Raw genomic sequence first — 15,559 nt, 5'->3', positions numbered from 1 at the left:
GCCTACTCTGGAAGCAGAAAAAAGCTTTAGAGGAGCAAGTGCCAGCCAACAAGGCATTGCTCCCTAGTTCTGAGGAAATTATCAACTCAGGTGCGAAGCAAGAAGATATCAACAACGTAGAAAGTAGCCATGGGTTCTTAATGAAAGAAAATGCAAGCCTGGAGCAGGCACTTAAATAACTTGGGGAACTCGAAAAGAAAGTGTTTAAAAAATGAAGCATTGATGTCATGTCAATGACGTCTGCACTAGTCATGTATAAGCTGCTAGTTAGCTTACAGTCATATCTAAGAGCTGATATTGCCTTATATGTATCTAGTGTAGTCAGATAGCTGTAATAGCTGTTTGTAGTCAGTTGTAATAGCTGTTTGGTATACAAATAAGTTTGGGCTAGTCACATTCGCATGCTGCTCATGTTTAGGAGCACTTTGGAGTACAAATAAACAATTTGTTTGCAGTTTTTATACCAGCCTTTTTCTTATATGCTTTGTTTGTTTACTTAGTCCTATAAATATTCCAGATACTTGGACGAACCTGCTTTGCAGGTTTGTACGAATTCACAACTTTTGGGTTTCTGTAGAATTCATTGGTCACTTTTGCAGGACCTTGTCCACTGACCCTAAGCATGATTGTGCTGAAGTTTAACGGTTTGTAGCTGTGTGGCATTACTGGGGCTAATTCTAAATAGTGGCTATAAAAGTTCAAATTTTTTTGTTTTCTGTTCCAAAAGTAAGCTTTATTCTCTGTTAAACTGCTCCAAATTTACAATTTGGTGCTCCAAAATGGAGTTTTCTCTTTCTCCCTCAACCTGCTCCAAATTTGGATTTTCATGCTCCAAAAATTGCTCCAAATCCTACGTCAGCTGTTACACCCCTGCATGTGTCCTATGTGCTGTCACCCTCTTTAAAATTGTGGGACTCATCATATCAGTTTGCATGCATGTTCCGAGATTATTGTAGCACTTTCTAAAATGTATTTGATGCCAGCACTGCGTCGAGAAAGTTCGCCGATGGCTGTATCAGTTACAAACTGGCGAGTACTGTGGCATTCGATCAATGAATGCCGCTTGTGCTTGCTTTCATTATTGCCTCTGAGATATTGTTGCTTTGTTTTTGGGCACAAGTTAGCCCAATAGACTGTTACAGTTTATCATTCAAGTTCACCTTTCTGCATTGCTGCCTGGGCAGTGTCACCACTACGTGACAATATTTGACTCAGGGTGTCTACCAACCGGAAAAACTGGGAATTCTCAGGGATTCTGAATAGTCTGAAGAAACCCAGGGAAAACTCAGGGAATTTGTGCCTCTATCAGGGAAAATTACCTGTAATTTTATTCAAAGGGTCGAAAGTCGTGGTAATGCTGGCTCGAGTAACAGACAAGAATCGTAATGAATCGTCTTTGATGCCCTGGTCGTCGGCTGGAGGAGTTTCTTGTGTACAGTCAATGACCGACTTTCCAGATTCCCGATAATTTGCACAGCTTTGCGGCACTACTACGCGCCCCATAGAGTCAATGTATCCGAACGTTTGAAATTTCGGACGCAAGAACCCTTTGCCGGCCGATTTTCCGGCGTTTTTTGCCATGACCCTAGGTCCAAGAGGGCATTAATTAAAGCCACCACTGCTGCCGTTTTGATTACCTCGCCGGCTCGAACCGGCGCTCTCACACGCAGATCCGCTAGCACCCGTAGCAACGCTAGACCTAGCTGCTTTGACGTTCGCTATTAAGCTTCTTGCCGTTGGGTGCCGTGTTTTCCATTGAAAGGATTCGCTGCTGTCAGCAATGCCACCGACTCCGCCTTTGTGGTCCTCGTGATTGGCTTAGAAGCTTCAAAAGCACCGTGCATTGCATAATGCCAGTTCCAGAGAGTCAGCTTCACACCTTCACACCTCAACTCTTCTGTGAACGCAACACACACAAGCAGAGGATGTTCCACTTGGTTCTGGTCTTGACACCTTTTGTGCGACACCCTGCTTGTTTTTACAAAAGCATTACTTTGCTTCTGATTTCTTTGATAGGTGACTTTATGGAAAAGATTACTCAGTGTTGTCATTGCCTGTTTTTCTTCTTTGCAGAACCGAGACGAGACCGTGAGCGGAAAGTACTGTGAGTGTGACAACTTTTCATGCGACCGAGTGGACGGATTGCTTTGCGGAGGCGAGTTTATACTTTTCTGTTGGTTTGCTCGCGTAGATACGTGCAAATGATGGGGCAGATTTAACTACATGAAACGTCAAGTAAAATGGTGAAAAGATTGTACGGTTATGTTTCGTGCCAGTGCACATGCTATGTGCATTTGAAAGCTGAGCTGAATATTTGGGTGTCACAAATTGAATGCACACCCTTACAATTTTTTTGTAGCAATGCACAAGCATTGGCCATCGAGTCTATCAATGCTATATCCCGCAGCACAGTGGTGAAATATGTGAGAATACCTGCATGCACTCAATGATCAGTCCCGTATTAGTACTGTCCTCTGCTAGGCTTTTCATGTAACGGGCGCAAAAGCAAGTAGGGTTGGGGTCCATTATTGCTTTCAGTTCCCTTTTACTAATGCGGGACAAGTTGCAGTACTGTGTGAAAAAAATGGAATGCAATACAGTTTACACTCATTACAACGGACTGTATTAAGCGAGAAAGGTGTGTTATACCCGTAGTCCATTTTATCCAAAATTAGAGCCATGTTGCATGTTGCATTGAACATGGCGGAACTTTGCTTATACCACCTTCCAGTGTTGAACTATTGTAACTTGGAGGGCGATCACAAAAATGGTGAAAAAAATCGAAAGTGAAATAAATAGATAAACAAACAAATCAGCAAATTTATGCAGCTATTGTACAAACATGCTAGTGGCACGACGTCGTGCTGCCCACTGTTTTTGGAAGCTAGCTTCTGGAAAATGGTAGTTTCTGCACACAATGGCAAGATTTTCCTGTTGCTGAAAAAAAATCAAGCGGCAGTTCTACCATTGCAGCTAGCTTCCTGCCTTGCTGGCTGACTGCAAAAGCAACTCTGTTGGGCTTGTTATCCAGAACAGCCTGTTTGCACCAAACTGTTGATTACACACACATGCATACTCTCACAGACTTTGCTACCACGCTTCGTGATATGGCACTGATCGATTCAGAGATCAACGCTTGATAATGGGCTCATATGTCCCATCTCCCTTCTTCACCTTGTCTGTTTTTCTAAGCACCTTTTCAAAGATGACTCAGAACTTCAACTTATATAGTGTAGTCCCTCTGTTTTTTGTCCATGCTATGATTCTTGGTTGCTGCAACAAGGAGCTGCAGCAGTTTTGGAGACGTTTTTAAGTGTGCGACTGTGTTTGTGCAGGTGAAGAACAGGGCAGCTGCATCTGTGGAAGTTGTGAGTGTCGGGACGGCTGGACTGGTCCTAACTGTAACTGCCGAGACACAAATGACACCTGCATTGGCCCCAATGGGGTTAGTACCAGACTCCAGAGAGTTCTGTATTGTAGGAGAAGGGGCGGCATAACTTGGGCAGTTGCTTTCATTGTGTGTTACCCCGGAAAGCCCAAACACCATTGCACACCAAGGAAAATTGTAATCGCTTGTTTGCCTTTATACCTGGCTATCAGAAGTGCATTCACACAAGAACAATACAATTTCAATTGAGTAAATGATTGATTAGTACAGAAATTAATGGGTCATTGGTTTTCTCAACTACACACAACTAAAGACTTGCTCTAGGACAAGCTGCCGTGGTTGCTTAGTGACTACGGTGTTGGGCTGCTAAGCCCGAGGTCGTGGGATCAAATCCCGGCCATGGCAGTCGCACTTTGATGGGGGCGAAATGCGAAAACACTCAGATTTAGGTGCACGTTAAAGAACCCCAGGTGGTCCAAATTTCCGGAGTACTCCACTATGGCATGCCTCATAATTAGAAAGTGGTTTTGGCATCTAAAACCCCATAATTTAATTTTTTTTTGTTCTAGGACATTCATCATAATCAAAATTAGGAAGTGTCAAAATGTGCATATCAAAAATGATATGTTGGCTGTTGTAGGGTTAAGCCAACAATTGGAAGCAGATTTAGCAAAGGAAAGTTGTAGGTGGCCACATCTATAAGCAGCATTATGTTGGCATGTCACCGTTTGCTAGATTTCAGAGTGGATATGCTCTCAAAGATATGCTTCCACCAGTGGGATGCACAAATGTGGCACCAAGGGGTGCTGCTTCAAAACGAGACAGTGTGCTAGATTCTCTTTGTCACTCGACCTGAAGGTGGTGGTTTCAAGATTTGCACCAGTGTACTTGTTTGCACACTTGTTTGAGCGAACCTATGCAGACTTTATTCAAAAACTTGTGCATAGAAGCAATGTACTTTGTTATTCGTGTGGTCTACTGTATATTGTCAAATCATTTCTGAGGAAATCCACAAGGTGGAGGAATTTTATAAAAGGGAGAAATAATAGTTTTGTGTGAATATTTAAATTTTTGAGTCGTGGTTTAGTGATTAGATTGTTGCATCGAAAAAGAAATGTGATATTTAACTTTTCAGTCTAATGATCAATTCCCCCACATTCAGCTTTGCTGCAATATAATTGTACTGTGCAGTGAAACATTTAATCTTGCAGTGAAGCATACCAAAAGTAAAAGAGGGGCACTTTAATGGGGCCTAGCATTCGCTCTTTATACCGCATGTGCATGCATCATCTCCAGTTACAGTACGAACACTGAGACATCTGTTAAGTGTAACCAGGACGTCTAACTAGGATAAAAACATTGGTAAACCTCTATCTTCTGTTTACACTTCCTCTTACACGTTGCAATAGTCTACAGGTTTAATTTGTACATTGTTTTACTTTTGTGTTCTTTTCATTAGCTTTCTGCGTGCACAAAGGCAGTTGCATCGTGCTCTTCTATTCGTTACCCTAAATAATTATTCAAAAAATAATGAATGAAGCTCTTTGTATCTTTGACATTTAGTTAATGAGTTCTACTGCATCAAATTTTGGTCTCATTAATTTTTGCAGCCACTTCTCTGCACAACAGATGTTCTATATCTGATGTGAAAATATTTGTCCCAAATCACTATTCGCTTCGAGCTCAAAATCCACTGCTATATTGTACATGCCTAAAAGAATAATCAAACATTGTCAGCCGCTTTAGAGTAGAACAAAACTATACAAAGGAAACCTATGCAGATATCTTGAAAAGCTTCGGAGTTACAGAAAAATTTCCCCGATCTGGACGAATTTTTCTTCAACTGCAAATCTTAGAAACCTGCATGGGCTTTCTCTGTAGCTTCGAGTTACTCTCTCATGAGATGGATGACAATTTTTTCTTTTTATAAAACCTCCTTGACGTTGCAGATTTTGCATAATTGATTTGCTCTATTAAATGTCCTTGTGCTTCGAGAGGGTGATTAATTTAGCTTCACTCTGTGATCCGCCAGCCTCCTGGTCAGCTCAGATGGTAGAGTGACTGCCCTGTGAGGGCGTTAGTCCAAGTGTTGATCCCTGGACAAGGACAATGTTTTCAACAGCAAAGCTTTCTGCTATACAGCTTTCGTTTGTAGGTTCGTGCTACTTCCAAGTGGATGACAGCTTTTCCCTTTTGTTGTGGAAATGTGTGCTGCAGTTCTTAAAGTGGGCCTCAAATTTGCTTATTTTTAGACAGTGGCATAGTGCGATTCAGGTCTGCAGTAGAACCTTGTTAGTACAGCAGAATGCCATTGATATGTTCCTCTCTGTTCTGTTTTCCCGACAGCTACACCACGTTTTCGCAGTCCCAACCTAAATTCAATCAACTCCCATGTATTACATTCCCCTTTGATATGTTGCCATTCTGTATTGTTCCAGCATCTTGCGTTGCATCTGAACGTGGCAGTCACGTAATTTTGGTCATGCAGCCAGCCGGTATGTTGGAACACATGACTAACACATTGTAGCAAGCGACCAGAGCATTGCAGCAAGTGACTAGCATGTTGAAACAAGCAACAAAGTTTGCAATGAGGGGCTGAAGTTGCAGAAGCCAGGTGCTGCTTGTGTAACTTCAGCCATCTTCATGCAACTTCGCTTGTGGAAGCTATGTAAAGGAAAGTAAGAAGTGAGTCTCTGTTGGCAGTGATGCTTGCTTCCTGAAACCATGGGTTCACGGCACTTCAAATATTTCTCTCTATTCTATTATTGAACTAATTTGAAAAATTCTTGTAGTAGAACACTCCCTAGAGGCCACGTAACAACTTCCAGCATGTAACTAAAATTTTCTGTGTGGCCAGGTAAGGGGCCTTGGAAAGGGATGCTAAAGAGAAACACTGAATCTGTCTAAATTGATAAAGTATTTCTTGAAAACTCTATTTTCATTAACTTCATGGTAAGAGGACAATTATTTGAAGAGAAAATGAAGGTAGAAGATCCATTTCATGGCATTTTTGGCAACTACATTTTGAGCGTTAGTACATTTTAAGTGCGTACATATTAATGAGGTTTTTACTGTATCATATTTGGCTTTAAGCTTTTTAAGCTTTCTGGTCTTCATAGGATGCATTTCTTGTTCTTACCTATTGCTTTCCGGCTGTATGAAAGCCTGCAACTGCAGTAGAACACTCAAACGAGGTTTTTCAACAAGTTGGCAATGTTGGTAAATGTGCTTCAACACTCGCTTTTATTTTCAATGCAGAAAATCTGCAGCGGCTATGGAGAGTGCATCTGTGGGCAATGCAAGTGCCTTGAATCGGACGAAGAGCGCTACAGCGGCGTCTACTGTGAAGATTGTCCAGTGAGTACCAGCCTTCTCGTGTTTTGCTCAGCATTAGGTTAATGCTTGTTTAATGCATCTTTCAGTGGGTGACAAAAGTTGCACAACAATCGCCTATGAAAGCACGGCTTTTAAGGCTGCAAAAACTAAGCTGTGAAGCCTATGGCATCGCTGACCTGCCATTTTAGTCCACTCTATCGGAGTGAGAGGCACTGCGCATTCAACTTTGTTGTGTTTAAGTATGGTAATTATGGTCTGCTTGTTCCTTCCAGGCATTTACCGCTATTGTGAAGCATTCTGGAGTGATCTCCTAGCCTGCATGTTACACTGGTTGTAAGAAAGCAGTCACAGAAATGCTTCATAGATGGTTCAGTGCAGCACAGTGATGGGACGATATTTTGTGTGGCTTCGGCGGCTTCGTTGCGTTGATCAGCCACTTAAATCTGTGTGCAAGCTTGCATGCTCAAGTTTCCTAGTGTAGGTTGGGCTTGGTGGTACAAAACAGCGAAGATATAGAGGAAGAGCACTTGTGTGTCACACCTGCTCTGTCTGTGTCTCGTTTTTTCTCTATTCCTGTGCCAAACTGCACCAAACACAGAACATTGACCGAAATTGTGCCATGCTGCACCAGAACGGCTTCAGTATGTATGCTCCGGCAGTGGCCACAAACAGCAAGGGGATTCGTTCTCCTAAAAAAAGTATAACATTCCATACCCTGCGCGATGGTGCCTCCCACACAATTTCTTGTAATTTTTGTGTGGACCTCTTGGCACCTCTGGCAAGTGGCTGTCAGTACGGCCAGGGTGGCTGTATTTACAGTGTACTAGAGTACAGTTGAGTGAGTGGTCTGAGTGGTGCGATGCTACATAGCTTAGGCGTAAAAACAACAAACAGTAGACTAAGGGCACTGCGAGCAAACTAGAACCTTTATTTAACTGTTTTTCCCTCACCTCCAATGCTTCATTATCTTGTTGCCACTGTAGCCTCTGGTTTTGCTCTAGTACCGCAATTGCCATGAATATAAGCGGGTGCCGTAATGAATGCATTTGATGTGTAATTACAGTCAACGACCGATTTTTTGTACATGCCCGATAATTCAGACACCTTTGCGGAATGTTCGCAAAGGTGTCTGGAATTTCAGACACAAAACTTGTCGCCATCTGATTTTGCTGACTTTTTTGCCGTGACTGCAGGTCCGAAACAGCAAAATATTGAAGCCACTGCCATTTTGATTATATCGCAGCCTCAAACCGACACCTCCACGAAACACTACGCCTAGCTGCTTCAGACGTTTGCCGTTGCCAAGCTTCTCGCTGTTCGGTGCCGTGATATTCATTGAAAGAATTTGCCGCTATCAGCAATGGAGCCGAGTCCACCTTTGTAATCCTGGCTGATGGTTTCAAAGCGCAGAAAGCATACCACATTGCATAACGTCGATTCGTGAAAGTCAGCTTTGCCTCAATATAAAAATGTTACGTGGTCAAGCGTAGTAATGTATTGTAGTAAAGCATACTAAAAGTTTAAAGGAGCAACTGTCACAGGACATGGCACATGGTATTCCTTATACACGCAGGCAGCTGCCATCTCCTGCCGAAGTATGAGCTACGATATGCCTAAGAAGTATACTGACAGGCCTTCAGAGCTATTTTGGCTTTGCCTGTGACAATTTGAGCTTTTGGAGCAATAAAATGCATGCATTCATTTTTTCGGATGTTTTCGCGGACACTAATAAGTCAGGAAGATTGGACGTTGACTGGTAGCTAGTTTCTAAGCATGGAATAGTGTTGTGTGTATGTTTCAAAGTCTGAATTAAGCCGCTGTTACAAATGTTCTCAGTTTCACCTAAACTGGAAAGGAAATAACACATTGTAGTAGTCTCTGAATAATTTGCGTTTGAATTTATGCTGATAGTGCCTTCATGTGATTATTTCCTCCATAGAGTGGAACCACCTCATAAACTTATACTTAGAGAATGATAAAGTATGTAGCTGTATGGGAGGTAGTTAAACAACTTAGGGGATAACTGGAACGCATTCTTTCCTATCTGTTTTCGCCAATATTTAATGTCAACATAATTTGGCTTCAGCTTAGCGTGAGCCCTATTCTGCCTTTGTCAGCTGGATAATTAGCATCCTGAGATCATGCTAGTGAGTTATTGTTTGAGAAAGGTGTTCTTCTTTGTGATTTCTTATTCACATTTCCTTTGTTTGTGATGGTATGTACGCTTACGTACAAAGGTGTAGTAGGAATGGCATTATAGAAATGAAGTGCTGGCCGAAGCTTTGATTTCATGGAATGCAAAATAATCCTGTATTAGGGAGGCGCGCGCTGCACCGTATTCAGCGGGCGGGCGTCTCTGGTCCTTAGGGCCGGTATAATGTAAAAGCTATTCCAATCTCTTTTTGGGCCCATATGGAAGAAGCCTGAGCTATTTTGACCTGTCACGAAGGGCTAGTGGTGCATTTGGAATAAAAACGGATTGGAATAGTTTTACGTTATACCGGCAAAGGTCGATTTCAGATTTCTGGGTCTGCGGTGACATATGGTGACCCAGAAATTATGTTAAGGCATCGACTGGACTGCATAATTTTAGAACATTTTCCACTATCATCATGAGGGTCAGACCCGCTATGCTTGCTTAGTGACTATGGTGTTGGGCTGCCAAGCTCGAGGCTGTGGGATCGAATCCCAGCCACGGCGGCCGCATTTCGACAGTGGTGAAATGTGAAAGCACCAGTGCACTTAGATTTAGGTGCACGGTTAAGAACCCCACATGGTCCAAATTTCCGGAGTCCTCCACTACGATGTGCCTCATAATCACGAGGGTCGAAGCGGGAATTATATACCATATTTACTCAAATCTAGGCCAGCCCCGATTCTCAGCTGGCCCCCAAATGTCTGAAAACAGAAAAAATAGAACTTACCTCAAATGTAGGCCGAACAAAAAAAGTGAGAACAGTGTTCACAAAATGATAGCAGCATTTATTTAATATGAACATGCCAAGCTCACTCTACGTCATCACCACCGTAAGCCTCGTCCGCATAGCCCAGACCACACGTAAGCTTGCGGATGCGCGCAAGCTCGCGTCTGTGTACTCATGCATGCACAGACATTGCGGCATCATGCGTGTCGAAACGCGGTGTGATCTTGGTGAACAGCTCCTCTCTGTTATTGCGCGCTTATCTTCCTTATCGCTGTCATCTCCTCATTGTGGCACACACACAAAAGTGTATCCCGTTGCCCCTTCCAACGACGGACGTTTTTCTCATCGATGCTGAAGTCCTGCCTGGCTTACTATGCATCTGCGGCTATCACAACTTTTCATTTGAAAGCGGCACTATTGTGGTACATTACAATAATGCCACACCGCACATTGATACTATAGAACCAGCTCCGATGTGACACAGGTCAAAGTGATGACATCGCTCATGCACTGCTAGTGCAACTGCTCATGCAGTTGGCTACTGGCTCGGCTAGTAGCGGCTGCGATACTGACTTTTCTAGATGGCGCTAGCTATCGACGATACTTATTATCTTCGGTTCTTGAATCTTGAATCCTCGAGTCTAAGCTGACCCTAGAGTTTTGTGTATGATTATTTGTAAAAAACTATCGGCCTAGATTTGAATAAATACAGTATTATTCCCAATCTAGTCGATTCTAGTGCCAACAATTCTTTTTGTTTACAGGAAAACATGTGCTGTGCTGCCGCTTAACCCACTCTTCCATATTCTAGTAAGCCGCAGCTACAAAGCGCGCTTCCACCCCTCCACATTCTGATTGACTTGCGGCAAGGCGAAACTATTTCTATTATTTAGAAATGGCTTTCAATAAACCGCAGTAGTTCATAACTCTGGCTTCTCCATACGGTCTCTTGATGAAGCGTATTCCCAGGCACTTCACCCACACTGTTGAGCCATTAAAGAAAAAGGTACTTATAAAGAATGTCTTGGGTTGCTTTTGGAAATTTTAAACTCGCTATTTCAGAATGCGTGTTTTTTTGCTTGCTACCACTAATTAAAAATCTATAGTCACTATTACCAAAATTTTCATGCACTAGACGGTTTCAGTATAAGGGTAATCTGCTTCAAAATTCAGCTTGAGACATTTGCAGTACAGTGCTCATGTTCGTTTATTCTGTGTTTGGTTATGGTTTCGAAGTGAGCTGCCATATTCCATATTCAACTATTGCACCAAAATTCAGATTGGCCTGCTCTAAGTCGCTCCAAAATGAAATTTAGTCTGCTCCAAGCAGCTCCAAAATGTAAATTTGTTTGCTCCGAACTGCTCCAAAATGCAATTTGCTCCTAAAATTGCTCAAAAATGACTTTGGCAGTCCCAGCCTTGTAATAGGGTGGGTATTTCAGCACAGCTTGCCATATTTCACGAAATGTGGCAGATACATTCCAATGATGTTGGGACACGAAAAGTAATTGTGCACATAAATTTTGATGTACATGACCCCATGGGGTCAAAATTATCTTGAGTGCTCCGCTGCTGTCTCCCTCATGGCCAAGATGTAGCCTTTTGGTTTAAAATTTTTATCCATTTATAGTTTCTGTGTGAAATGGGTAATTTACACACACCTTTCTCTTAATTTATAGACCTGCCCTGGAAAATGTGAGGCATTCAAGGACTGCGTGCTATGCCAAGTTTTCCAACTGGGCCCCTACACCGAGGAAGAATGCAAGACTAAGTGCGAGTTCCTGGCCATTCAGGCTCCGCACATAGAAGGTACATTGTATAGATGCACAGTGCTGCATACATGGCCTATCAGCAATCTTTAAGTGCTAAGTAAGCCTGTTTATGGCAAGGTAGGGTGTTGTGTGTGAAGCATTGCCAAACCAGCCGTCGCATGCAAAGGGAAACGTTCTGCCAACAGAATGTGAAACTTGGCACATGTAGTGGAAGCACAGAATGACCAGGTTGCTAAAACGCACCTCCTCACAGTTATTAGGCGGGGCATGCCGTAATAAACGGCACAGGTGGCAGCACGTGTGATACAACCAACCATTGTTCTTTATCTAGGGGCTCGTGTGTTGACACAAGGGGTTCCAGTGCACTGGATTTCAAGTTTTGATTGTAAAATTGGGCATGAGGTTGGTAGGTTCAAATGTGTCATGGACACTGTCATGAAGAAGTGTAAGAGTGCACTTGGCATTTTTAAGCAGTAAAAATGTATCAACTAGGCCAGTTGATGCTACTTGTATCATGTGTGGGACTTGGCAAGGACCCTAAAATCTTGTTCTGTTATCATTGGTGCTGTCATCATTGCTTGGGGAATACCATGTCATGAGCATTGCAAGGGCAAACAAACATGCAGTCACTTTTCTCATCACTTCTGTTGAGCATGTCGGCTAACTTGCATGACAGACGGTGCGAACTGAAACAGGATTAAGGGGGCAGTTCATTCATAGATCAAAAAAAGGAGAAAAACATTGTTCATAAGTTATGTTGCTGGACACTTCTGGATACATGTAATTTTATGTGATTGTTTCGAATGTGAGGTGAATTCTTGTTTATCTCATTTGGTTCTAATTTTATGAAAGCTTCCTTTACCTAATGCAATTTTTTAGACAATTTTGAGAAAAGTCGGTTCCTCAATTTTTGCTAAACAGGATATCAATGGCTTGTGTATGATCTAAGAAATCCAGTAAGATGAACCTTTTTAATACAGTGCATACAATACTTACAATACACGGAGTAGAGAAAGTAAGAGAAAATGCCTGAGGTATTATCGAGGAAAGCAATTATAATATGCTCGGGAAGCTGTACAGATGGGTACTTACACAGCGACCAAGATTGTTGGTGTAAAACGCCTCGGCAATTTCCATGCATGCCACGGTAACATATGTGAGCTTACGCATCATGTATTTTTGTGAGCTACTAGCTTCCTCACTGTGCTCCGCAGTTCATCCACACGGTTTCCTCAGGCAGACTTTCAAGATGAAATCTTAATCAGTTCATGTTTTTTCATACCAGTATTTTCGCTGGCACATGGTGCTTAAAATTGTAGGTTCATAAAACTCTCCTGGTGCGTTGTGTGCAGTCGTTGAAGAAGGTGAGAAGCTCTGCATCTTCCGCGACGAAGATGACTGCAAGTACACCTTCATCTACAAGTTGGAGCCAACTAACGAGTACACTGTGCGAGCAAAGAACGAGCGTGGTAAGTGGAAATGTCCCTGTTTAGAGCATACTGCGACATCTGTGACTCTGCTTCACAATGCGTCCTGAAAACACAGTCAACTTGTGTGTCAAGCAGTTGAAGAAAAAAAAAGTTAAAAAACCACTTTTTGACCTTCAGTCTACATAGTTCCCGTGAGAAGAAAATTTACTACATTTACAAATTGCCTGTGTAAAATTTTTTTCACCTTTAACATTCACTGAGAACTAGGGGTGTGCGAATACCGAATAGTAGATTTCAAGTCCGATATCGAATCAAATCAAGAAAAAAAAAAAAAGCTGAACATTGAATCGAATATCAGAAAATGTTTCACAAAATTTAATGCTTACAATTTTTTGGGAAAAAGGTGTGGTGCTGTAGATGCTCGGGAGTCTCCTAGTATTGCGTAACAAGAATGTTAATAGTTATTAATAGTTAAAAGTTAATACTGTTCGGTACACTCTTGCTAGAGGAACACCAAATTACTATGCCAGCACTGATCACAGCTCAGTTCCAATATATGGTGGTCCGGAAATTTTTTTTTTTTATCAGTACAGTTGTTTTTTAATAGAATCAAGAGCCTTTCTTCCCTCTGAAACTAGTGAATTAGTGACATTCTGTTGTATTGAGCACCAATGAGGTTCTCAGTTTCATAGTGGACCTGTGTTTTGCAGCAGTCTTTTATTTACTGCGCATAAAGTACTGCTTTCAAGTTTTTCTCCAAAATACAGAAGGGCTTTCTCAACTTTACGGCAGGTGGGTTATTGTAAGGCCCATCACGAAAGGACCATGCATACTCGATCACCGCTCCACAAGTAGCCTTTGATGACAGTAAAGAGCAGGCGCCATCCGCACCATTTCATTGTTAGGTTCGTCGTGATGAGCCACCTGAAATCTGCAGGACCACGGCAAGTTCAAGCAGTTCTGCCCCCCTTTCCCTTAATCCGCTGCCCACGCAAATGCGTACAACCAGCCATGACACTTTCGTGCTCACCACGTAAACCCAAAGCTAGCCTTGTGGCAGTTTCTCGACGCAAAAAAAAGATATGCTAAAAAAGAGAGAGAGAGAGAGAGATTGATGGTGCGTCTACGAATGGCATTGGGAATGAAATGTCACCGTACGGTGTGTTGCAAAGCTGGCTGCCGTGGACAACATTTTTGCCATCTTGTGCACTCGCTTCCGTTTGCGAGGCAGTTTGCCGCCTTTCCAAGTGTCGCGTGGCTGCTATATATAGATCTGCGTTGATTCGGCACCAAACCACAGCTTCAGTCGGTAATGCCCGATGATGCCGATTAGGCCTAAAGGACAAGGCAATATGGCCTTGACAAAAATTCGCTGCAAGCTGTCGTGGAATGCTTGCCGCTGGTATTTTTATACAAGTGGTTCATCATGTGATGGGTCCCAAGGTCACACGTATGAGTTTGATTGACATCTGTTGAAGCAGCGTGAGGTTCGTCGCCATGTATCCAACATGATCTGCATGCCTGTCGACATCTAATCAGCCCAATCTTTCACGCTTGCTTTTGTACTATGCGAAATTCGTGCTGTTATTCTTGCCGTTCCCTCTGTCCACATCACATTATCATTTTGATTGGTCCTGTCAACCTGGACGACAGACCTTGTGTTGACAGAGGCGGCCCTGGCGGATGTGGTGCCCTTTTGCGAATTTCCGCATTTGGCCGCTGTGTGTGCGATCGCTGGCTCGGGCCAACGTCAGTGAGCACTCGCTGTGATGAAGTCCACTACTGCATCAGTAGGGGCGGCGCGTCCACAGTGCCCCATCCGCAGCGCCTTGTCTGCAGAGCCCTCGGCGCTCCTTTTTCACCGAAAACGAAGTGAAATGCTGGCTTGGGTGGAATGGAGCGCGAGGGCCTCTGCTGAGCGTGCAACACATGGCACTGACACCAAATATATCAAATATTTGAAAAATAATACAGTAGATATTTGATATTTGCGGCCCCGCACTGAGAACAATAAAGAATAATAAAGAAAGGATACTTGTTCATAAAATGCAGCATTTTTTTTTCCAATACACATGTAAACTTTGGTAGCAGTTCTCTAAACATGTTATATGCTAAAAGAATATTGACCCCCCTAAAAATGTGTGAGAAACGAAAACGCACCAGCTGCATCATCGCTAAGGGCAGCACAAGTGCTTACCAGCTAAGCTTGTAAAAGCATTTTCCCTTTCACCTACAACATGGGCAACTGCAACTGTATCTTCTGGTACAGTGGAACCTGAATATATCAAACTTTGGTATATTAAACTATTGTCTATATAGAACAGTTGTAACATCCTTTTGGAAATCCTACGCAAAAAAGAATAGCACTGTTGATTTCACTGCCACATTCAATGTATCGAACGCTGCACCGTGGTGCAACTTTGCAAGTGTGCTTCCTCTAACGTGACTGCAATCACTTCCTGCATCATCAGAAATATTCATGTTGACAGTATGGCACTACTCTGGCAGGTGCTGTCTAGTTATTGAATATTAAGGCCAGTACATGCCATAAAGGAAAAATGAGTGAGAATAATGTCTCAAGATACTGTAGGCTCATGCAACAAGGATTTTACTTGCACCCCATAACACGGAATTTACATTAGTAATCTTCACTGCATCACAGTGGTGTAATGTGATGAAGTGGGAGGAAAGAACAGCCATGCAGTGAAG

At 42.7% G+C, this 15,559-nt stretch overlaps 1 protein-coding gene across 1 annotated transcript in view; it reads left to right on the top strand.

Moving 5' to 3' along the window:
• The window catches only part of mys (position-specific antigen beta subunit myospheroid), a 43,559-nt gene that overhangs the window by 21,007 nt on the left and 6,993 nt on the right, over positions 1–15,559 (top strand). The window contains exons 15-19 of the mRNA XM_075681990.1: positions 2,074–2,155; positions 3,336–3,445; positions 6,647–6,745; positions 11,328–11,457; positions 12,773–12,889. Coding sequence (XP_075538105.1) covers positions 2,074–2,155; positions 3,336–3,445; positions 6,647–6,745; positions 11,328–11,457; positions 12,773–12,889 — 538 coding nt within the window. The remainder of the gene's footprint in view (positions 1–2,073; positions 2,156–3,335; positions 3,446–6,646; positions 6,746–11,327; positions 11,458–12,772; positions 12,890–15,559) is intronic.

This window comes from Dermacentor variabilis, chromosome 2 (genome assembly GCF_050947875.1).
Source record: "Dermacentor variabilis isolate Ectoservices chromosome 2, ASM5094787v1, whole genome shotgun sequence".
Lineage (NCBI taxonomy): Eukaryota > Metazoa > Arthropoda > Arachnida > Ixodida > Ixodidae > Dermacentor > Dermacentor variabilis.
This window is presented reverse-complemented; position numbering and strand designations above follow the sequence as displayed.